General features: G+C 39.7%; 3 protein-coding genes across 3 annotated transcripts; 2 read left to right on the forward strand and 1 right to left on the reverse strand.

Annotated features, from left to right (window-relative positions):
• Positions 1-5,121: 5,121 nt before the first annotated feature.
• On the reverse strand, positions 5,122-6,300 carry LOC104000616 (transcription factor MYBC1). Its single transcript, XM_009422699.3, has one exon. The coding sequence runs from the start codon at positions 6,137-6,139 to the stop codon at positions 5,330-5,332; it is 810 nt and encodes a 269-aa protein (XP_009420974.2). The 5' UTR covers positions 6,140-6,300; the 3' UTR covers positions 5,122-5,329.
• A 6,135-nt stretch (positions 6,301-12,435) lies between these two features.
• Positions 12,436-17,925, forward strand: LOC104000615 (uncharacterized). Its single transcript, XM_009422698.3, has 6 exons — positions 12,436-12,760; positions 12,888-12,979; positions 14,048-14,144; positions 15,560-16,424; positions 16,503-16,636; positions 16,975-17,925. The coding sequence occupies exons 1-6, from the start codon at positions 12,654-12,656 to the stop codon at positions 17,843-17,845; spliced, it is 2,166 nt and encodes a 721-aa protein (XP_009420973.2). The 5' UTR covers positions 12,436-12,653; the 3' UTR covers positions 17,846-17,925.
• Positions 17,926-18,748: 823 nt separating this feature from the next.
• On the forward strand, positions 18,749-22,313 carry LOC104000614 (uncharacterized). Its single transcript, XM_009422697.3, has 4 exons — positions 18,749-19,267; positions 20,132-20,306; positions 21,541-21,818; positions 21,914-22,313. The coding sequence occupies exons 1-4, from the start codon at positions 18,860-18,862 to the stop codon at positions 22,019-22,021; spliced, it is 969 nt and encodes a 322-aa protein (XP_009420972.2). The 5' UTR covers positions 18,749-18,859; the 3' UTR covers positions 22,022-22,313.
• Positions 22,314-25,368: the final 3,055 nt, after the last annotated feature.

Raw genomic sequence — 25,368 nt, forward strand, 5'->3', positions numbered from 1 at the left:
GTTGAATTAGTGATATGCATGTCTACTTGAATCTAACAGTTAAACATACAATTTAATACCTCTGTCGGCAATCTTATGCCATTAATTACGCAAAGACAAATGCGAGAACAACACAATAATAAATGAAGAGAGAGAAAGCGAGGAGAAAGAGACAAAGAGTTTGCCACGACAAAAAGAACGCAACCCCCCCTCTCCCACCTTATCGTCTTCTTCTCTCCCTTCTTTAATGGCTCTGTGTTGACGTGCCCAACCAGAGTGCCTCTCCCTCACCACCCGTTGCATTTGTCTTCACACGAAGATAGAGATATCTAGAGAGAGAGAGAGCAGGAAGGAAAAGTGCGCTCTTCTTCGACCCATGGTTGGATCACGTCGTCAAAAGGAAAACACCAGTCGAAGTAAACACAGTGATGTAAAGTTTGGAGTGCTTCGCCTTTGGTGGAGATGATTGTGGTCTTACAAGCTGGTCAACAATGGTGAAGTAATTAATCGAAGGGCTGTTGGAGTCCACAATGACTTCTATGGTGCATACCAACCGACCTAGATTCGTATATATTCTACATTAGAAGATGATAACAGTTTGCTTACCACGAATGATGTCAATGGATCATGCTGTAGAAGGGAGAAATGTGCATGTAAACTAGAAGAGGGACAAGTGATGGCAAGTGCATTGATCTTTGGACGCATACGACATGCACCCAAATCCTTGTTTTCTTGTGTATCCCCAGAAGAAAAGTGTGAGAAAGAGAAAGCAAAGAGTAGAGAGAGTTCTCTTCTTTGTGTGGTTTATGTTCATTTCCCATCGAGCGATCTCACTGCACAAGCAAAAGATGGAAGATTTTGGACCCGGGAGAGGATCTTGGCATAGATTTTGTCGGGGTCAACTCAGATCACCAGCATCAAAAGTCAACCGTACGAGAGCCAACCGGTGGAGGGCAGAAAAAAAAAGTCAACGAAAAAAAGCAAAACACAAATTCGAACGTGACCTCGAAGAATGTAAAGTGGAAACGCGTTCGTCTTTTCCGCCCTTTTGCATCATCATCTCGTTTGACTTCCCCACAGTGAGGTGAAAGAGTGCAGTAGTATCCATGCAAGCAGAAGAACCATGATCGTGTGAGGAAGAAAGATTTCTGAGCTCCCCAACATTTGCCATCCAGCGAGTCACATACACTTTCCACTTTTCTCTCCTTCTTCAACTCGGGATCTGAATGATCAGATCATATTCAGTCTCGGCTATAAGATTTATTATATTGCAATTTAATATGATCGATATTTTCGCATAATCAAGTGATATAATATGTATCATTCTAAATATAATTCAGATTCGACCACCCTCTTATTATAAAACCTCAAAGTTTGACGATCGATTTGTTGGATGATGCCCTTCTACTTCATGAACAGTGACTCGGATGGAGCATTAGGGGCACTCACAGAAACAGACAAGAAGAAGAGGGAAGCTGAAGTTGACAGATGGAGAGGGGGGGTGGAAGCGAAGGGGATGAGGACAAAGTGCAGCTCCACATGGTGGTGGTATGTTTGGCCACGGAGGACAGCCCATCTGTTGTGCAACACAAGAAAGGTGTCAGTGTGGGTGTGATGGGAGGAAGAAGACGAAGAGGAGAGGAGAGGAGAGGAAAAGGTGTAGCCATTTGTACCTTCTTTTTGGCTTCTTGTGCTGTTGTTAAGGTTCTTTCTTTTTGGCACAAAGAAATATATTAGTTGAGTGCACTCCCACCGTCCCACGTTAGAAGACTATGCTCCAACAAAGGAGTGTTATGTGATTTATTTTATTTATTGTGTTCAAGGAAAAAAATATATATTTATGGAAATGAAGATAGATAAGTCAGACATAATTGATATAAATGTGATAATAGGAAGGAAAGAGTTTTAGATAATTTTTGCATATTAGGCTTTCTTTATAGAACCGATAAATCGACGGTCCCTAAATATAAAAAGATATTAAAGGGAAAAACACTTCTTCATATTTCTATAATAGATTATGCTAAGGGGTTTGTCTCATAAAATCGCTTTGTGTTTGTTCGTTTTAAACAACAAAAACATGTAAAGAGTTTAATATCTATTTTCTAAAATTATATATATTTAAATATTTAATTGATGTGATATATCTAACTGATTCTTTATCTGTCTTTGATATATTTATAAAAAAAATGATATCAATTTTATTTTTTATCTTTTCTAATGATTCTAAGAAGGCATTTCAACATTTCCATCGATGTCATAAATGAGAAAATTACAACTTAGGTTTCCCAATCTAAATCTTAGTGAGCCAACCGATGTCGAGAAGGTGTGTGCCACATGACACCAAACGGTTAGTTAGGACTCTAATAGAGAGTTTGGTATGACGGAGAAGAAAAGCAATTTGATGATGAGAATATTATATATATATATATATATATATATATATATGATGTGATTTTGATGTAAAGAGAGAGAGAGAGAGAGAGAGAGAGAGAGAGCTGACAAAGGGATAGAAGGGTACAAAGATCACGGGAGGGAGGGTTGGGAGGGGTTAGATGTGATACCGATCGAGGCATCAACTGCCCACATTAATTGAAGTGTGAATGCTCTTTTCCTTCTTCTTTCTCTATAGATAGATAGATAGATAGATAGGTAGATAAGTAGATAGAGAGAGAAATAATTGTGATCGTTTTATTTGATTCCAAAATCCATCAGTCAAAATTGAAATCAAAATCAAAATCAATCAATAAAAAAAATAAAATTAATCAGGTATTGTCTGATGATCAATCTAATTAAACAGAAATAAATCCTTCTGAAAGGAGTAATGTTTTCGAAAGGTGGGTCAACGATGCACCGAAGACGGAGTCAAGTGCCGTACGCTGACAGGGAGAAGCAAAGCTTGGGTGGCTCGGAGGAGGAATGTGAAAGGAACAGTGCAGCCACCATCACTGTTGCTTTCGGCTCTTCCTCCTCGTCTTCTATGCTCCCCTCTCCCACTTCTAGCGGAGACAGGGGGTGATGGGAAACCGGCGGGCATATGGTGGAGAGGCTTTTCCGGCACTTTGTCAGCGCTATTTTTGGCGAATCGAAGAAGGAGGAGGAGGAGGAGGAATAAAGAATTGGTCGATGCAGGGTAAGGTATGGTAGGCCTGTCCCCAGCATGCACTGTTTGGAGTCCGCTGCAGCTTTCTCGAGCTCATGCACAGAACTGTGACTACACCAAGTATTGCAGGGACTAAAAGAAGGGAAGCAGCCATGACTTGGCCTCCGCAGGGACAGTCAGTATTCTGAGGTTTTCTGGAGTCTATCATCATGGTCTTTCCCACAGATATATTATCCTTAGCATGTTGGACACAAGTCTCTTGTTTTGAGATGTGTCTTAGGGAAGTTGGCATCTGATTCCACCACAAGTCGAGCATCTAATTCCTTGACAGGCGCACCACCTTTCCCCCTTGCTCTTCACAGCCGCATCTTCCACCTCTTTTCCTTTCTTTAAGCATGTAAAACTCTCTCTCTCTCTCTCTCTCTCTCTCTCTCTAGTATAGGGAGATAAACCATGTCAAATGGGCCTTCTCTTTATAAGAACACCAACAGTTCATAAGCAGACATCATGTGGGAGGCCCATTAACAACACCAGACAGAATGTGGAAGAGGTAGTAGTCATCATCCTACCAATTCCTAATTGTCACACAACTGTTGTAGTGAGAACATACCCTATCTTTCATGCTTTTGGTTTAAGATCAACAATGAAAACATTAGTGATGAATGAGTACTGCAAAATGGATCATTTGCTAGAAAAAAGTAAAAAGGAAATTTGTGGACCAACTGGAGCATCAGAAGAAAAAGGAATGTGGTCTTTCTTATGTTTTTGTTGCTTATCATTTACATGTATGTGGTCATTTCACAAAGTTGATGTTTTTTTCCCAGCCAAACAAGCCTTTCATGGACTGCAAAAGCAGATGATTCAAAATCCAACAAGCTCAGCACCAAATGAACTTACCAAGCAATCATATTTTGCACCTAACTGGTCCACTGAAGTAAGAAGCAGTCCCTTAAGAGTCATCTGTAAGAATAGTTATAGCTATGTACTTGACAAAGGTTAATCCTTGTACTCTTTGAATTCAACCAATCACCACAATTCCTAATTGTCTCTCTCTCTTCTGATTTTACCCATGGTAGGTTAACCCTCCTTTTTCTTTCATTTCCTTGGAAACTAGACAAGCAAGATTTTCTAACTTAGCAGGTAAGCAGGCAAATTTTGGTGACTACAAACATGGAATGCTGAAAGCTAAAAATTCTGTAGATGATATGAACAAATTGTTGATGCTGAAATCATAGGCTTCCCAACTTAATGCCATGTTCTGAGGTTGATGTTGAGGCACCAATAGCATTGTGTTCAACCACATCAAAATAACCAGAAGCTAGATGTTTGTCTAGGGATATGTTCTGATATCACATCTGATGTCATCAGAATAGATGGGAAACATGAAGCAGAATATTCAGGAAAGAAATCATGCTTTAGGAAGGAAGAATGGAAATATGATATTGGGTTGATGCTTGTGAGGTTACAAGGGCATGGGTAAAACCATAAGAAATAAGCTGAGCATAAATCCAACAATACAACAAAGTGCTGAACATCATAGTTGCACCAAAGTATATATATGTATGAACAGATCTTATTTTATGGTTGCTCATTTTTCAAAAATAATAATCAGAAGCAACCCAAACAATGGTCAACTGATCATATTGACTTTGGAGTTAGAATTTATTCATGTGCAACAGGATCAGTGTTAGCATGATATCTTCTCCAGCATCCTCTAATCAAACTACTAATTTTGGAGCAAAATATCACCATTACCTGAATATAACAAAATTTCTAGGTCATGCAATTTGCACAAAAAAAAACATTATGACAGGACACCAGCCTTGTGAAATATAAAGGTAAATAGATAGAAGTCATCTACAGAGCCATGCCAATAGCAGCAAAAATGAGTTACTAGTCATTGTGCAGTGTGCACCTTGCTGCAGAAAGCAGAGTTGTAAGAGCAGAGAGCTATGCTCAGAGTTGTAATAGTGTTCATGCATGATTCATCACAAACAATGCCATGAGCAACAAAACTTGGCAACCAAAATGAAACAGTCAGAGAAACAAATGCAAATTACCAGATGTGATGCCATTCTTCTCCCTTCCTCCACTGACTCTAACACTAGTGATCAGAAGTGACAACAACAAGAACAACAAGAAGATAGCTGTCTGCTAAATCAAAGAACAGGGAAGATGCACGTACTTTCCCCTGAGACATTAGACTGGACATGGTGAATAGAGTAACCATGGGGAAGGAGAATACCAGGATCAGTCCTCTCCTGTAGGGAAGAGCGTTAGCTCCTTCCTCCTTGCACCACTTTCTCCCCTCCCGCTCCACTCCGAAGTATTCAAATAAGCGGCGGCGGTTGAATGCGGTGGCACTGGCGCCGACCCCATTCCGGGCACCAGTCCCATCGTCCGATGCGTCACCGGAGGCGGCTGCATGTTTCGAGTCAAGAACCCCGGGCCACTGCCCGGAAAATGTCCCAAATGCGTCTGATGGTAGTACTGATGCTGCTGCTGCAGCTGCACGGGCGCCGTGTTCTGCTGGTGGTGCTGCAGCGCGGCCACCGGCATCCGTCCCAGGAAAGGTTGTGGGGCCGAGGAGGGGGAGGAGGGGTTGAGACCCTGCATCTGCATGCGCTTGAGGTAGAGGCGGTACTTCTGGAGGTGGCTGGCGACGTTCTCGCGGGTGAGGCCGTCGACGCCCATGAGCTGCATGATGGTCTTGGGGACGGCGTTATTGATGCCGAGGTGGGCGACGGCGTCCACGAACCGCTTGTGGAGCTGCGGCGTCCAAACCAGCCGCGGCCGCTTCAACGTCCTCGCCGGCTCCTCCTCCCCACGGCCTCCGTTGAGGTCGGAGGAGTGGGGGCCGCGGAGGAGATCATCCGGCGCCGGGTCGGCGCCGGTGGTGGGAGCGGAGGAGGAAGAGGGGATTCCGAAGGCGAGGGCGAGATCAGGGGTGATGAGAGCTTGGGAGAGGGGCATGAGCTCGTGGGGCGACGGGAGCTGCTCCTCCCAATCCCAGCGAGCGAAGCATTTGGGCTCTTCATCTACCTCTACTTCTTCCCTCATCGCTCTCTCCTCTTCGCCGTAATCCTTCCGCTACTTGCGCGAGAGAACCAGACGGCAACGACGATGACGGTGAAGGACGCAATCGAACGAAAGCAACGAGAGGAGATAAGTGGTGGCGGCGGCGGCGGCGTTGGGAGTTTGAGAGAGAACGACGGAGGGAAGGAGGAGTTCGAGGTGGATCTTTCTTTCGTTTGGGACAACAATTCTTTCGTTACTCACATAACTTAGCCTACATCTATACCTGTTTCATGATTGGAGAAACTAACGGCTCCAGGATGTGGCTCTCTCTGTGAGAAGCCAAGTGGTGACGTTTCCGGTGGCAGTATTATTATTTTGTCTTCTTCCTCCTTTTCTTTTCTTAATGGTTTGGGAAAGTATTCTTTCGTGCTTTGTCGGTTTGCTTTGTGTTTTGGCGTTATCTGCGGACTATTCTGGAATTTAATAATTCTAAATAAAATATATTAATATACACTTTGAAGCTTTTTTCTGTAGTAAATTCTAAAATAATAATAAATAACTCCACATCTTCTAATTCTAGAAATAATAAAACGTCTCAATTATATTATATTATATATATATATATATTCCTTTATATTTACAAATAAAAAAAGGACAAATAATGATTTCTTAATCCACCAAGATGGGAAAGCTAATTAAGGCCTCCTAACTCTGCCACTACCGACGTGAGGGATCATATGCGATAAGGCAGCATCCAAAGCACGCTTAGCCTCCATCATCATCTGACACGTTGATGGAATTAGCACTATTTCTTTAAAGGCAGGAGCTCAGTTACCACCGTATTCTACTACGCAGCCATGCCAGTGTGATGATTTGATGCTGCCCACCTAAAGAATAATAATATTATCGAGGAGTTGTAGACAGACGAGCATCTTACGAATAGAAAAATAGAGAGCATGCTCTTTGCATGTGATGTGGTCGCATTGGGTGGGTAAAACCCCATTATTAGTTCTGTTTCATATGCCACAATCCAAGTGTTGCAAAGGTTCATTAGATAATAAAAACTCCATGCATTGTGTTGTAGTGTTTTTTTTTATTATTAAGCCTGTGATGAACTTTGAAGGTAGGAATCTTTTTTCTTCATTAATTATATCAAAAAAATAAATAACTTTAAGATTACATAAAAAAAAACATATTTTAATCATACTCAAAATTATCTATATCCATCAATATATATCTTTGAGTTAAACTCCACCTACATTATGTTAGGATCGGGGTCGGCACTAAGAGAGGGGGGGGGGGGGGGGGGAACTTCGTTTCGATTAAAACTGTTTTCGACGTAAAACAATTTCGTAAAGGTAATACTTTGAAAGCGTACATAAGAGAGTAGTGGATGTAAAGAGCAAGTAAGAAGGTTTGTAGTTAAAATAAATTACTCAAAGAAATACAAACCAGATTTTAGAATGGTTCGGTCGTCGTGACCTAGATCCACTTCGTCGATTCCTCTTTCGTCGAGGCCATCGGCATCCACTATCGGTCTTCCTTCAATAGGCGAAGACCAACCACCTTTTACACCTCTCTTCTCCTTTTCACGAGTTTAGGAGATAACCCTTACAAGCACTCACACTCCTCTTACATAATTCTAAACTTAGAGTGGAGGAGGGAATTTCTAGAGAGATTGCAGTAGCGTTTTCTCACTTTTGAATACTCTGTGCTTGTATTCTTTAACTAGGGATGAGAGGGGTGTTTATAGGCTTCAAGTTGATTCAAACTTGGAGCCTAAAAATATCTCATCCCGGGTTTCCCGGGCATGGGCGGTACCACCGCTTGGGGTGCTGTGCTGGGCGGTACCACCACCTGACACAGTCTCAAAGATAGTGCCACGACGGTGAGACTTCTTGGGGCACTATTTAGGTCTCTCATTGGGCTCAACACAGTCCTTACATGGGCCTAGCTGGCCCCTAATTGGGTTGGCCCAAATCCAAACCCAATTACGTGCTAACTACGATTCCTAAGACATTTGCTAAGCTAAACAAGTCCCTATGTCTTGGTTTCTTTCGACGATCTTCCGACGATCTCTCGACAATGTTCCAACGGACTCTCGGCAAGCTCCTGGACTTCACGACGATCTTCTTGGCGAGTTCCGATGAGCTTATCTAGCAAGCTCCGAGACTTCTCGGCTAATTCTGCCAGAACTTCCAATGAACGTTCGGACTTCCGACGAACTATCGAACTCCCAACGAAATCGTATCCTTGACTTCGGGACTTCATTTTGCTTCATACCTTGCTATCGTAGTTAATCCTGCACATGTTGTAAAACACACTTCGATCTAGACAATTAATACTAAGTATTAATCATGTTGTTCAGCATGTCATTGGTCCCTCAACGCTTTGTCCGATTCTTCAGCGCATCGTCTTCTCTTACGGCCTATTGCCCAATCGGCCAGTTGACTCTGCAACTCCGATATCCTTGGCACAATATCCGCTATTCTTGACCCGATGCCCGAATCCATGGCCCAAAGCCTTCTGTCGATACGTCGACCGATCCTCCGGCCCGACGTCCAATCTTCTTATATGTTTTCCTCTGGCCTAACATGATTTTTCCTGCTTTAATTGTCTCATCCTAATCGAAGTATCCTGTATCACTCAAAACACAGATTAAAACATAAACACTTATCAATTGGTTTCATCATCAAAATACGAGATTCAACAATCTCTCCATTTTTTATGATGACAACCAATTGATGACGGAGTTAACCTTAATTCCTAGAGTTTAAACAAACTACCCCTATCAATATGCCATGTTGATAGAACTTTGAATTCAAGCTGAATTCAAGTCATTGCAAATTTCATCATGAATATTTGCAACACGTCATCATGCATAACATGATCATACTTCTCCCTTTTTGTCGTCAATAAAAAGGAGAAGTGTATCTTCCATGTGTTTGTAATATAAGTTCAAATCATTACATGAAAAACATAATATCAAGTTTTATCATCATACAATTTTGTAAACTAGAAAAATTAGCAAGTGTTACATCATACAAGCTATTAAGTTTTACACATAAAAAAGTTAGCAAAATTTTACATCTTTTGAGATGTGCAAGATGGACTATTTTACCTCTTTTTGAAATGTGTAACTTAGCAAACGTAGCTTCTCTTAAGATTTGCAAGATAGCACTTCTTGCTTCCTTTTTCTTTAGAATAATTATTTTTCTTAAAAATTATAATTGTTGAATCTCGAATTTTGATGATGAAACTAATTGATAAGTGTTTATATTTTAATCTACGTTTTGAGTGACGCAGGATGCTTCGATCAGGATGAGACAATTAAAGCAGGAAGAATAATATTATGCCGGAGGAAAACATGTTAGAAAATTGGACGTTAAGCCGGAGGATCGATCGACGTATCGACAGAAGACTTCGGGCCATAGATTCAGGCATCGGGCTAAGAAGAGCGGATATTGCGCCAAGGATATCGGAGTTGCGGAGTCAATTGGCCGATTGGGCAATAGGCCGCAAGAGAGGACGATGCGTCGAAGAATCGGACAAAGGGTCGAGGGACCAATGACATACCGGACAACATAATTAATACTTAGTATTAATTGTCCAGATCGAAGTATGTTTTAAATGTGCAGGATTAACTACGATAGTAAGACATAAAGCAAAATGAAGTTCCAGAGTTAAGGACGCGATTTCGTTGGGAGTTCGAGAGTTCGTTGGAAGTCCCGACATTTGTCGGAAGTTCTGGCGGAACCAACCAAGACATCTCGGAGCTTGCCAAAGAAGCTCGTCGGAACTCGCCAAGAAGATCGTCGTGAAGTCCAGGAGCTTGCCGGGAGTCCGCCGAAACATTGCCGAGAGATCGTCGGAAGATCGTCATAAGCTCGCCGGAAGAAACCAAGACATAGGGACTTATTTAACTTAGCAAATGTCTTAGGAATCATAGTTAGCACGTAATTAGATTTGGATTTGGGCCAACCCAATTAGAGGCTAGTTAGGCCCATGTAAGGACTGTGTTGGGCCCAATGAGAGGCCCAAACAGTGTCTCAAGAAGTGATATCGTCGTGGCACCGTCTTTGAGACTATGTCAGGTGGTGGCACCACTAGTCTGGGCGGTTGTATCGCCCCTAGCAGGGTGCCAGGTGGTGGTACCTCCCAGCATAGCATCCCAGGCAGTGGTATCGCCAGACTGGGCGGTGGTACCACCCAGTGTAGTGATAGTGTTAGACTGACACAAGCGGTGGTACCGCCCGTGCCCGGGAAACCTGGGATGAGATATTTTTAGGCTCCAAGTTTGAATCAACTTGAAGCCTATAAATACCCCTCTCATCCCTGGTTAAAAGACATAATCACATAGAGTTTAAAAGTAGAAAAACGTTATAGAAATCTCTTATGAGAATCCTCCTCTACTGTAAGTGTTAGAATTCTGTAAGAGAGGAGTGAGTGCTTATAAAGATTGACTCCTAAACTTGTGAAAATGAGAAGAGGGGTGTAAGAAGGAGATTGATCTTCGCTTATTAAAGGAAGATCGATAGTAGATGCCGGTGGTCCCGACAGAAGAGGAATCGACGAAGTGGATGTAGGTCACGATGACCGAAACACTCTAAAATCTATATTTTCTTTGTGCACTTTACTTTAATTGCAAGCCTCCTTCTTATTACTTTCAAAGTTAAGCATTTTCAAGATCGGTTTTCAACATAAACGGATTTAATCAAAACGAAATATTTTTTGAAGACATGATTTTACCGCTACACTAATTCACCCCCTCTTAGTGCCGACCCCGCCCTTGATCCTAACACATAAAAGAATGAAAAACTTAACAAACTTAGAGAAAGGGAGTATCTTCCTTAAAAATCAAGGGATTTAATATGAGATCTTACAAAAATTATATCATAAATATATCAATAAGATACTTGAAGAATTCTTGAATATCAAAATGGATATCTATAGTCAAAGAGTACTCATGGTTAACAATGCATTTGGGAGGCTTTTTTATAGTACTGATCGCTAGGTTGAGATTGTGATAAATACCAAGAATAATTAGATATATCATTAGACTATTAATAAAGTAAAAAATCGTACGATAAACTCAAGAAATATGAATAATTAGATATATCATTAGACTATTAATGAAGTAAAAAATCGTACGATAAACTCAAGAAATATGAAGTATCCGCTTATCAGAGTCAATCGATCGTTTGGTCGAGTAAATGTCTTTGTTGGCACTACGCTATTAGCCTTGTAAGATTGGATCACACATGACATGATGACTATTTAAAAGTGACATGTGGATGGTTGCCTACATGATATATCTTTGTTATCATATATCCCTCGTTTTGAAGTGTGAAGTAGAGTCAAAGACATGAGGTACCGTTGAATAGGCTATTGACCATATTGGATGATCATTAGATTATGTTTCATGTCTAATTTGTTTCCTTATTTGATTCATTTGTATTACACTTTATGAATGATCCAATCATATCTTTTGTTGTGAGACGCTTCATAATTAATTTGATTATACTATCATAATAGAACACTTCAACCACTACACCACTAAGAGTCATTTTTTTATCGAACTCGACTATTTTATAATCATAGGACACTGTGAATAATTTAATCATGTCTTTTGTGTGTAGGATGTTTCATAGTTAATTCAATTGTATTATCATCACATGATGCTTCATGGTCGATTTGGTCACATCCTTATCGCATGATGCTTCATCACTAATTTAGTCGCATTGGCATCAAAATAGATACTTCATGGTTTATTCAATCGTATTGTCATTGTCGAACATCTTATAGTTGATTTGACCATATCATCATTTTGGGATACTGTATGATCAATTCAATTGCATCGTTATTAAGTTTTACCTTTTGGTGACTTAATCACATTAGGGTTGGAAATATCATCTTTTTAGGTGGTTTGATCACATCAACATGACTCTTTGTTTGCTTTACCACATGCGTTGCTTATTTTTTACGCTTTGAATTATTGAGTTACACAACAACAAACCTTACAATACTTTGAATTATTGACTTAATCACATTATGTGCTTATGCGACTCATTGTCGTCGCATCAACTTTCGATAGGCCTACTACTTCGAGCGCATTGTGATCGCATCAATTTCCGATAGGTTAACTATTTCGGTGCATCGCTATATATTCTATTCTAATACTTTGAATAGATAGGTAAAGGCTTGATTATTAAAGGTTCGCAGAACAAGAAAATGAAAAGATAATTAACAATTATTAGACTTTCTTTTTTTTGTTTTCGTTTATAATTAATTCTTGGATAATTTTGTAGCTACAGAAGCTCGATTCCAATTAACTCGGGCCCAATTGCGATTTCCATTTCCAATTTAGGTCGAGTTCGGTCTCCCAAACTCCATCGAGATTGGAGCTACCACCACCTCGAACTCCCCTCTCTCTCGCGCCGCTCACTCCTCCTAGAGATCCTCTGCCGCCTCCGGCGCTCCTCCGCTGCGCCTCTCCTTTCAGTTTGCTTCCCGAGGAGGCCTCGACGGAATCCTCCCTCCGAGGGCGGCGTCGATCATGGCCGCCGAGGCGGGGGACGGGAAACCTCAACCGGGGAGGCGGCCCAGATCCAGGCTCATCGTCCGCCTTGGTGCGTTACTCGTCGCTCACAGCGTTCTCGTCAGGTCCCCTCTTTGTCTTTCTCTCTCTCTCTCTCGCTCTCGCATTCTTACTGTTTGATCGTTGAGATGTGATGCTGATGGAGTTCTTTACTTGTTCCTGAACGACCCAAATCATCGCCTCGAAATTTAGTGTCGTGTGTTGCATCGCGGGGTCGATCGCTTTCCTCCTCCTCCCCGTACTGGCTAAGAACACTTATGTCTCCGAGAACGCGCTGATGCCAGGTCAGTACCTTCTCTCGCATAAAAATTCTTCATGGTTATGTTCCTGCTAAATTGTCTCCAGTTGGTTGCTTTTTGAGAGAATTTTATACTAGTGTAAGTCTGGACTTGACCTTCATACCATTCCTCTAAATTTGTTGGGAATTCTCTGGCTAGAGAACTCTTGGAAAAGGGAAGTCAATGTTGGGGCTGCCTAAGAAGTGCATATGATGATGGGAAACCTAACATTCGCCAGTTTAAGCTCATGTATTTGGTCTGGCGCAGGACTGTTCACTAGTTAAAATTGTAACTCAAATAAAGGGGATTTTAATGATTGTGGATGTACACTTTCATCCTTGTACAAGAATTAATGCCATTGCTATCAGGCACCACCTTATTAACAATAGATGATACAAATATACCTGAAATTGAAGTAGTTAGTCAAGGACTGATAAAAAGAGCTTACATGGTATATCAAATATAACTGAGATTGGCCAGCTTACATAGGTTTTATCAAAAACTTTGAGCTAATTAGATAATACAGGAACTGAGTTTACCAATCTCCCTCTTTGGTTTCTATGCATATTTTATGCGCATAGACTACCATACATGAGCAAATTTGAAAATTAAAATATAAATAGTGGAAGTGTGATATGTGTAACTATAAGTTTAGATAGAGAAGATGGAAATAGGCAAGGAGAGGCACACAACCGTCAATAGTACAGCTGGCTCTGGCATACGCTTGAATTTTGAGCTTTACCTATGACCAAAGCCATTGTTGTGCTGTAAATACTAAATACTGTCTAATTCAACTGATAACTCAGCCAAGCAGAAGAAGAAAGCAAAAGCAACTCAATAATGATCCTTTTCAGTTTTCACTTCCTTTGAAATAACGTTATTCAAGCTTTAGCATCTCGCTAATGTAGAGCCATCTATCTAGATATGGAATCAAGTCTTGGAGCATGCCCATTTACGATAGACTAAATATTTTCATCTTAATTAACTGTTGACCGTAATACTTTCTCAAAAGGAATTTATAACTGATTAGCCAGTGATTACATGTGCTTGACCAATCAAATGCCCTGGTGATAGGTTCTGCCAATCCAATGTTTTCATCTCACGATGTAGTTGAAGCCAACAGATTCTTAAAGGAAATTCTTGACCAAGGAAGTGCAAAAGTTACAGGAACGTAAGTCCATTTTACTTTTATATATGGTGTTTCTATTTAACTTACTCTTGTTCACTTCTACATTCTTTTTGTCTTAGTAGAATCCTATGGAAGTTTAATGCCTTGTTATGAATGAGATGTTAAAACATGTGGCACTGGTTTCATTATATTTGATTTTATAGGGAACCATAATGATTTACTTGTTTTCAGTTGTCATGCACATGCTCATTCACAGACACAGATTTACAATAACCAACAATATAAAGAAATGTGTCATTGCATACAATTATTGTGGCATCTGATGGTAATCATTAAATATGTTTCTGTTAACATTTTGTCCAGCTTAAAATTTTGTTATTTCAATGCACACATGACGTCTTGGGATTATACAGTTTAGAAATTTCATTGTTGAAGAGTTGGTACCCATCATGTTCACGAACAAGATGATGAATGTTGATTGGCTAAGAAATTGGCTATGATCTAGAATCTCATTTGGCTAGGGGATTGGCTGTGTTCTAGAAGTTGATGTTTTCAAGTGATGGTTGTGTTATTCACATAAGCAATGGTTGATTAGGGAAAGATCCAAGCCTTCAAAAGGTTCTTTGTCTTGTCTAAGGGGTGACATCTAATGAGACTTACCTTGTACATCATAAATGCAAGTAAAATAAGATTTGTTCATAATATAAAGTAAACAATTTGATCAAGTAAACTATGATTTTGATTATGTTCTCATTCATTATCTGTTGCACCTTCTAGGAGTTGTTAGACACAGCATTGGCATTAGACATTAGAGTTTTATTGTGTCACTTGAAGATAATCTAATAGCTTCTTTCATTATATGTAGGAATTCTGGGTGAACTCTTAAGAAGTATAAGATGGGGCATGCAATCTGTTCTATCAAATTTAACCTTATACAAGTTATGCAACATTTCTCCTGGTGGAAACAGAGGTTGAGTTGAACTGCTAACTGAAGAATTAGCCATTTGAAAAGAATCGGGTATAGATAACCCTGTAAGGGCAAAATTATTTAGTTGGGAGTAGGAGTTCTGGAAGCATCCACCACGATTACTCGATGGGTAAAGAATTTGAAGCCTAAAACAATGTGCTTAGTGCTTAAAACACTCCTCTTAACAAGAAACCTTAAACATAAACAAGTATATTTTTAAGGATGCCACCAGAATAAGGGCTACTATCTTGCTTATGGTTCCCGAAACTGGAGTAATCTGACACAACATTAAGTATTTGGCTTCTAAAGATTTAAATATGGGTATGTTAGTAGTGCATTGACAATAGTGCCAGAAACTTTGAGGCACATCATACAAGTGCATATTATTTGTACTTGATATTTTGGAATAAGTTCTCTTAATTGTCAAAATTTCATTACAATTTCTCTTTAGTTTGGTACTCTTACTCTTATACTTTCCCAAAAATTACAGAGAAATAGCAAAATTGATTGGTCAGCATGTGGTGGATGTGGGTGCTGAATTGTATTATCACAAATTCCATCCTCATGGTAATCAGTTCCACCCTCTTCATTTCTTCTCATCCATCACTAATACTATGGAGATGCAATATAATTCTAGCTGCACATTGTTTGGTCTCAATTCTGTTGGTATTATCCGAGCACCTCGTGGTGATGGGAAAGAAGCAATTGTGTTGGTAACTCCGTACAATTCACAGAATATTGGACAGAGTGAAGCCTTATCGCTAGGGCTTGCATTCTCAATTTTTTCACTTCTGAGCAGAGTTACATGGCTTGCAAAGGATATTGTTTGGTTAGCTGCAGATTCCAGATATGGAGAGTATACAGCAGTTGATTCATGGCTGAAAGACTACCATAATCCTTTGTTCCTTAGTAATTCAGGGAAGATAGGTACTGGTGTATGTTTTGAAGAAAATATTCTCCATCTTCTGGATCAATTAAAGGTTAAAGGGCCAGGATACAATATTTTCAAACGTGCTGGAACTATGGCTGCTGCACTTGTATTCAAGGTCATCGAGAAGAAGGAAAAGGAGGAAAGAGATAGCCTTACTATATATGCAGAGGCGTCTAATGGCCAGATGCCTAATCTTGACCTTATCAATATTGTCCATTATCTAGCAGTTCACAGGCAAGGTCTACGCGTGAAGATTGGAAGCATGCATTCTTTACTTAAAGCTGCATGGCTCAAGTTTGTCGGTGAGATGCTGCAACTGTTTGGCAAATTGACTAAACACTTGAACCCCAAATGGAAATTTGATATTACATCTGCTGAGTATGTTGAAGGCACTGCCACACTTGCAAGCTCAATTTATTATCAGGTATAAATCATAGATCTCTTGCTCTCTGATTTTTTTGTTTCTTTATCTAGCTTATTAGGTTGTTTTTCATTGCTGCAGGCCCTTGGTGTCCCAACTGGGTCCCATGGTGCTTTCCGTGACTACCAAGTAGATGCAATTACTCTTGAGCTCTCCCCAAGATTTTCTCTCAATAATGAGAATAATCGATCTGCATTTCTTCTTAGAGGTGGCAGGTTAGTTTCCATATACAAAGGCATCTCTTTAAATCATTTATACATGTTTCATTCAACCTTTTATCCCATCGGTGACACATATGTTGCAACTAAGGCTTTTGCTGTCGACGTTGCTTTCTTTATTCATGATGGTTAGATATGTTAACTTCATAGTTGACCAATGTAGTTGTTCAATTTGTTGAAATGGTTATTGTATTTGATGCCATCTCTTTTTTTATTTTTTCTCGAGTATTATAGAAGAATGACATCTTATATTGCAGCTCAAGGACTAAAGATCAGGTTGAATTTTGTAACCAGTTAACTAACATCTTTGAAAATGCATGGCACTGTTAATGCAGGTTAATTGAAGGAGTCATACGCTCAGTAAATAACCTTCTGGAGAAGTTCCATCAGTCGTTTTTCCTCTACTTCTTAACAGCTCCTCATAAGTTTGTATCTGTCGGAGTTTACATGATACCATTTGCACTGCTACTAGCTCCTCTTCCCATAGTTTCTGCTGCTCTCTTTTCTGGTAATGATAATTTGGGAGTTTCAACAGAAAAAGTTAACCAGGAACCTGGATGTATTGGTTCCAGTGACACGGAACTCCGCTCTGGATCATGGAAATGGCTTCAGGCTGCCAAAGTGGTATTCATGATCCACTTGTGGGCAATCATCGTGTCCTTGTTACCTTATGTGCTCTCCCAATTCCCCCTTACGACCCCTATAACGCTCTTGTTAGTTTGGGCTGCACTATCCATTTGTATCCTGCTGATCTTCTACCTCATTTTTGGTGCTTGTTCTACCCATTGTGGATGGGAGCTTCTAAAATCTGTGATGATAGCTGCTGCTTCAACAGGACTGAGCTTAATGTCCGTCATCAATTTCTCAACTGCACAGATTGGAGCCATGCTGATCGTTCCAATGTGTTTGTTAGTTCAACCTCTAAGGAAGCAGATGCAGGCAGGTGTTTGTCGGAAGGCAGTACTGGTGATCTGTAACTTAACAATTGCTGTGGTTGGGTTTCCACCAGTTGCATTACTAATAGCCAAAGGCATGTGTGAGGATTTTGGAAAGGCTGGTGTCGGCGCCTTTTGGGAACTGGCGCAGCTCTTGTGGTCATGGAACAGCGCCACTTACCTCTACCTGCTATGGATTCACCTCCCTTGTTGGGTTCTTTGCTTGCATATTTTGCTGTATCCTTGTATTGGGAGGTCCTCCAAGGCATGAAGAACAGTGTTATGATCTATGATTTGACATGAGTTGTAACTGATGACTGATTTATAGAGGAAACTGTTTAGCTTTGTTGATGCCTCTTGCACACTCTCAACATATTGAAATGCTCATTCTTAAGCTGTGGTGAAGCATACAATTGGAAATTTTTTTGTAGCTAAGCATCATTCATAAGTTTGCCATTTGGAAATATTCATCAAGATTGATCTGGAAAAAATGAAAAATTTTAACATATTTTGTATATTATCTCTATAATTTTCAGTAGTTTTCTAGAACATTGGTGGATGATTTATTATAAACTTCATAATAGCGAAACAATTATTGGCTGAGTTAATTATTCTTTAAGTATTTTAAAACATAAAATAACTTATAAATTCTTAAAATTATTACCATTATAATTGTTAGTTATAACTTAAACATAGCTACTCTAACAGTCAAATAACAGTTGAAAGGAAATATGCGAGTTTTTTTTATTTTGCTTATCAAATTAAATTTCGAGAGATTTATACTTAAATCGTTAATTTTAGAGGAATATTTGTGTGTGTGTGTGTGTGTATATATATGTGTGTGTGTATGTATATATGTATGTATGTATATATATATACGTATATATATATATATATATATGTATATATGTATATATATATATGTATATATGTATATATATATATGTATATATGTATATATATATATGTATATATGTATATATATATATGTATATATGTATATATATATATATGTATATATATATATATGTATATATATATATATATGTATATATATATATATATGTATATATATATATATATATATATATATATATATTCAATTTTGCTTGAAAATTTTTTAGTTCGATTGCTTCGAACGGATTCGGGTTCGAGTTCGATTCCATTGCCCATCATCATCCGGCCCATTAATGTCCGTCTCGACGACGACCGAAACGCCGCTCAAAGAAACCCTAGTTTCCCCTGGATCGGAGTCGTCGAGACTCTCACCAGGCACTGATCGACGATGACTTCCCCTTTGAGTCGATTGTTGAGGTCCCTCAACCCTCTGTTCGCCATCCGGCGACCTCCGACCTCTGCCCCCGCCCACCGCTGCCTTGCCACCGCCGCCGCCTCTTCGAACGCAGATGATTCGGCTGCCGCGGCGGAGATGGACGAGACTATCTACGTGAAGCGGCCGGGATCGACGGCGGCCACCCGGGACCAGACGTCGGTGACAATGCCTATGTCGTTCATGACGGGGTCCATCGTCGGAAAGCGCTTCTACAAAGAGGTCACCACCCGCATGGCCGATGACGGGAACGGGTGGACGGTGATGCTCGATTACAGGACCCTCAAGACCCCCTCCAAGAGGCCGCTCAAGCTCCAGAGCCTTGCGCTTGCCAAAGCCATTGCCGCCGAGTGGGACTGCCAGGTCCGCCTCTTTGACGTATTTACCCAGAAAAAAATGTTTCATTTAATTCTAATATTCTCTATCCTTTGGTGCGGCTTGCTGTCTGGATCATCGAATTATCGCTAATTAATCTAATTCAGTTATGTCTTAAGGATCTCCTTTGTAGGTGCTAGAATTATGGTTATCTGGGTTGCCATCGAATTACGTTAATTAGTTTAATTCAGATATTTCTTAAGGATCTCCTTATCGTTTAGTTGTTATCTGGAATGATGGATATCCTCCTCTTCATGTGATCAATTGTTCTATTATAGAACATCCTGTGGAAAGGTCCCAACTACTTGAGGTTGGCTACAGGAAATCTTTTGTCACCTGTCACTGTGTCTCTTGATTGAAAATAATATAGCTAATCTAGTAGTTCTGATCAATTAATGTGAACCTATTTTCATGGTTCATGTTGTGCATCTGTTCTGATGTCATACAACGGAAAAAAGAAAAGAAAAGTATTATGGCTTATGTTCAAGGGGGCGAGGCACTGACAGTGTGTTACAGATTTACCTTTTCCCTACATCAGAGGTGATAGATCTAGCCATATTAGATAAAAATGATTGGATGTCATATTTTTTCTTGTAGTTTGTGAGATCTACTCTGATTTTCTTCATGTAAGATTTAGTTTCAGTAAATATATTGCTGAAACTATTCTCGAATAAATTATTCCTTTCAAATTCAATGAAATTTTAGAAATTTAAATGTTCTCGTTTAGTCATTATGAATTTGTGCACATGCTCTGTGATTTATGATCTACCATTTCAGTAAATTCATAATTATTCTTCTTTATGTTCCTTGGAATGTACATAACCTGTTATAGTAAGTTCTCCATTTTTGTAGCAAACAGATGGAATCCGACCTTTCACAATGCCACTCATGAAGCTTGCATGCACTGCACTGGAAAGGGTTCCACTTACTCGTGCAAAGATTTTTGAAAATTTGATGTCAAAGTTTCATCAAGATTTGGTTTTTTGCCGATCCCCAAGTGACAGTGATTTGACAATAGGAGTCCATGGTAAGTTTTACCTTCTCTTTACATGCTTACCTGACCTGGCATTTGCTTTAATTTTATGGTAATCTTGCTTTTTACTTGGTTACCTGAGCTGCCATTTCTTTTGAATTCAAAGTTGAGGCATATATAAATTAGTTCATTAGATGTTACTAATGATTTGCTCGAGTCCTATTTTCCGCAAAGCATCAGCAGGGTAATGAGTGAATCATATGATTCAGAACATGGATTTTGCCATTTGGAATGAAAATATTAACATTCCCAAAAGCCTAAAGGAAACAGAGGAAGATAAAAAGGATATATACACATTCAATACATACATACATACATACATGTATACACTCTCTCTCTCTCTCTCTCTCTCTCTCTCTCTCTCTCTCTCTCTCTTGACATAGCATTGGTGGGAGCCTTGCGTTTTGGGCTCTCTATATATATGTAAAGATGTGTGTATTCGTTGTTCCGAGAAAATGTGCCTGGTTCTGACTAGCCAATATGAAGAACTTATCCCTCTCTTGCCATGTCTCAGAATGAGTAATGTTTTACATTCCCTTGTTCCATGTACTGAACTGATCCACGCTCAAAGTTTTAGTATGTGTCATTTAATTTTAAACATTCCCATATTAGTTTGCTTATGTGTGATTTTTTACATCAGTGTATCAGATACAATGTGTAACTGAGAAGTATGATCTGGCAAGACCTATTCCTGATACACTGCTTGGCCAGGATTGACTGGTCTATTAGACTGAATTGGCCTGAATTGTTCTTTTTAAATGATATATGCATGAAAATAACATTTAGCATGTTATAGAATTTATGATAGGAGGGAGGGAGAGAGATATTCCTTTGGAAGGATATCTGCATGAACATAACATTTTAGCATGTTCTACAATATATCTGAATTTTGTTTATTGGTTTTCATTTTAGCGTGTATTTGAATGTATACATAAATGTAGCAGTTTTACGTGCACGCTAGTCCATTCCTGTACTGGTACAGTGTATATGGAACTCACAAATGGACACCAATAGACTGCTGCTTAGAGAAAAATCTTGACTTATGCAGGCGAACTATTACTTATTTTGTATGGTTATTCTGCAAACTTTAGCAAGTTACTGGCGTTTCTTCTTGAATGTTTTTGGAAATGCTTCAGTTCATTCAGGATAGGATGTTGTTGTGCATCTTACACTTTGGTCGAATGATCTTGCTAACTTCTATTTCCAATTTCTGATTTATGATTTGCAGAAAGACAAAAGGAAAAAATAGACCCTATTCTGGATTGGGTGCAATCAGAATTTGGCTTTAAACCGGTAGTGTATACCAGCTTTTTTGGGGGCAAGCAGGATGATTGTCTTGCTAAGGCTATTGAACACGTTCTGAAGGAAACAAATGACTTTGAATTAACTGCAATTGATGCTATGGCTGCCTCGGCACATTCTTTGGTTATTCCTCTTGGAATTTTTCGTGGGAGGTTAGGAATTGAGGAAGCCATCGAGTTGATAAGGCTAGAAGAGGATTTACAGGTTCCTAGAAGCATTAGTTCTTGCATCAGTTAGTCTGATTCTTCACTGCGGAGTTCTCAATCCTCAATTTGCTGTGTTGTTGTTTATTCCTTCAGGTAGACAAATGGGGCCTGGTTGAAGGAGGCCATGATGTTGATATTGCTGATCTCAAGGTGCAAATCTCATCTGCCACTGTGCTTCTTGGGCTTTCAAAGTTGACGTGATTATGCTCCAATATCTAGTGTTATACAGCCCTTCATCCATCTGGCAATGTGAAAGAGCTTCTGCAAACTTTGAGTTACCTTTTTTTTCCTTCTGCCCAGAAATCACCTTGTAATGTATAATGTGCTTGTTGCTGCGTCAACAAGCAGACCAGTTTGATTGCACTATCAAATAACCTGTTTCCTTGGTATCTCGAACTGGTGCCAAACCATCTGATTTGGCTGTTTGAGAGATTCTGACATTCTTGTATCAAATGTGTTTGAATGTCGATGACCTTTGTTCTATTTTGAATCATTTGACAAGATTTGATAGTGCCTTGTCATCTCCATATTTAAAGCAGATTAATCTGGACATTTAATTAGGTTAAAGTTTTCTGAAAGCTCCTGCTGTGCAAGACATGTATCAGCTATGTGAGCAGGATTCTGCTGTGCAAGGAGATGAATCAGTAATAGTTCCTGTAACCACACCTTACATGGGTCATTGTCCATGATTACAACAATTGCATTCATGCAGGTTGTCAACACTCAAAAAGTTCCACCATCCTATTATTCAACCCTAAATCCCCTACTGCCCAAACTCACATCAAATACATGGCAGTCACCTGTGAACCAGACATGTACGAAAAGAGTAAGAGATTCAAACAAACATGTAATCTTCCAGAGACAACCTCCTGTAGAATATTGAACACTGTACACCTCAAAGAATATTGCTGAATCTGTAAGCATTGCCATGTAGCAACTAATGCAAGTTTTTCTTCCAACTATGCTTGGAACATTGCTTCTTTTCCAAGGCACTAGGCATGATACTGAACAAAGTACAAGAGGAAAAGATGGAAAAGGGACTTGATGACCTATCTAATTAGACCATAAGCTGTTTTCTTTCAGTGGCAATTACCTCAGTTTCTTGTTGAATCCCAAAAATTCAGAGTTGAAAGTATTTCTACTTTGAGTAAAGAAATGACTGACAATTGTGAGGAGATTATGCCTACTATACTCATGTTGACTACACAACTCCCAGCCAACTCAAACATGGGAGTAGCTCTGAGTTTTGAGGTGTCAAAAGTAGCATCACTATTTAATTTTTTTCTCAACCACTCATTTCTTGAATTCATAGAAGTTTGACAGCAGAATCAAAGGATGTCACTGTGCAACCTAATCAGACTTCAATGAGGATGAGAATAAATTTCACATGATTATGCCAGGGATCAGACAAGGAACTCCTTGTTCATGAGCTTACACTGCCAACATTACAACACTCATCATGAATGCCTAAGCAAAACTCTAGTCATCAATTATTGGAAACAATCAATCCATATGCTTTCTATTGTTCTTTGTCTTTAATCAATAATCCCTCTTCCTACTGATCATGATGCACGACTGTACAATGCAGTCCCACCAAAGAAGGGGACACTGGACATTTCAACTATAGGATCTTCTTTTCCCTCAAAGAAAATGCATTCTCTAGTGCATCTGCAATAGAAAGAAAAGATCTAATTCTCTTTAGCAATTAATCTTCCTTGCTATGATGCCGTGATGATAGAGATTTGTGGCAGGACCAGCCTCGATGTGGATGAAAGTGCCATAGCTGGAGTAGCTTTGTCATGATGATGCTTAATTAGACATGAAGAGGGAAGCTTAGTTATGATGTCCCCTTCAAAAGCACTACCAGTACATTATCTAGATTTTGTTTGCCGACAGTCGTATCTTCTCATTGTTGCAGAATCTACATTCATAAATATATGGCCATCATTGTATTACAGCAATGCCAAATGACATTACATCTGTGATGCCATCTAAGTCGAAGTCCAAACAGAAATATCTATGAAAATTACTGTGAAGTAATATTGGCTACAAATTGCCCAGTGGTGATAGTGAGATTAAGATGGCCAACCTTCAAGGTTAGACTTTCCCTCACCAGTTGCTCTGTCTACTTACCACTGACTGATTCTCATTCTTGGGCTCAAAAATACAAGTAATGTCTCCACTTGATCACTTGTCCGTTCAGTGAGATTGAAAGCTACAAGCATCACATCACATGTAAGTTCTTTGGATATAGACCTAAGACAACCTGTAGCCTATGATTCCATGTGTTACACTGCTATTGGATCAATTGTTCACCCCATAAATACAAGTTGAATGCATCACAATTTGGGTTATCCAAAAAGTCACTGAAAACATTGGTCAGTATAGGCACAGTAGGAAAGGAATAGAAGTCTGATAGTTAAATCCTCTACTGCAACAAGTCAAACATGTTACAGCTATCTGGAAATTTAAATCCTTTCCCACCCCTCATTCATGCAAGCTTGTGACATGGCACTGCCTTGACAAAACTGCAGGAACAGAAGTCTCAGCAGTGTGCATGATTGCCAAATGAAGTCATCAGTATGCTTAAATTCTAAACCACGCAAAGATCTGAAGGTGATCCAACAGCCAACTCCCCTCAGCTTTCTCTATCCACTTGACATATCAACCATGGCTGGATTATTCAATGTCAGCAGCTAATGGATAAACAACAGCAGTAGAGATCCAGAGCTGAACCGAAGAAAACAATGAGAGAGCAGGGTGGGGTGAGAGGCAGACCACATGGGTGCCATGTCTCCTCTCCTGCGAGACTGCTGACAAAGACTTGGCTGCTGTTGTTTGTCTTCTTCCATGGTACCACCCTCTTCGAAGGGTCACTGCTATCACAGCCGAAGAGTGAAGAAACGTCTCCATGAGGGACCAAACTCTCCTCCTCTCACCAAGCTTTTGTGTGAAGGTGAAGGTAGAACACAAAGTTCCATTGACATCTGGAATCAAAACTTTCACCGCAGTGAAAGCTCATCGAGTACTCCACATTTGAATGCTGAGCTACATAGATCTGCTACAGTTGTCCTTGGATAGTTAATGAGTCCACAGCAATTGGCTACAAGCAAGATGTCATGATCCTTAAAGTGAAAGCTTAAACCAAAAAAAAAGATAAAAGGAGAAAAAGGTAGAAGCAAGAACAGTTGATTGGATAAGCCCACCACGCGAGAAAACATCATTCTAGCCAACACTACTTTGTTTGCTTCAGCTCTTCTGTAGTTTTTACTGTTTTCCAAGGCAAATTTATATGAGCAAAATATAATATCATATATATATATCAATATATAAAACCAAGCTTACCATCACCCACACTATATTAATCTCGTCCAATTAGTCACTTAATTAGGCCAATAATCTTTCACATGTATTGAAGGAAACAATGCATCTAGACCGTTCAACTTCAAATCCACGGCTCCAGATCAAGCCGATGCCTGTCGAGACGAGACGACGCTGCAGCGGGACTGCCACGTAATCACGGAGTTACCCCGGAATTAACGGAGGAT

This window comes from Musa acuminata, chromosome BXJ3-10 (genome assembly GCF_036884655.1).
Source record: "Musa acuminata AAA Group cultivar baxijiao chromosome BXJ3-10, Cavendish_Baxijiao_AAA, whole genome shotgun sequence".
NCBI lineage: Eukaryota > Viridiplantae > Streptophyta > Magnoliopsida > Zingiberales > Musaceae > Musa > Musa acuminata.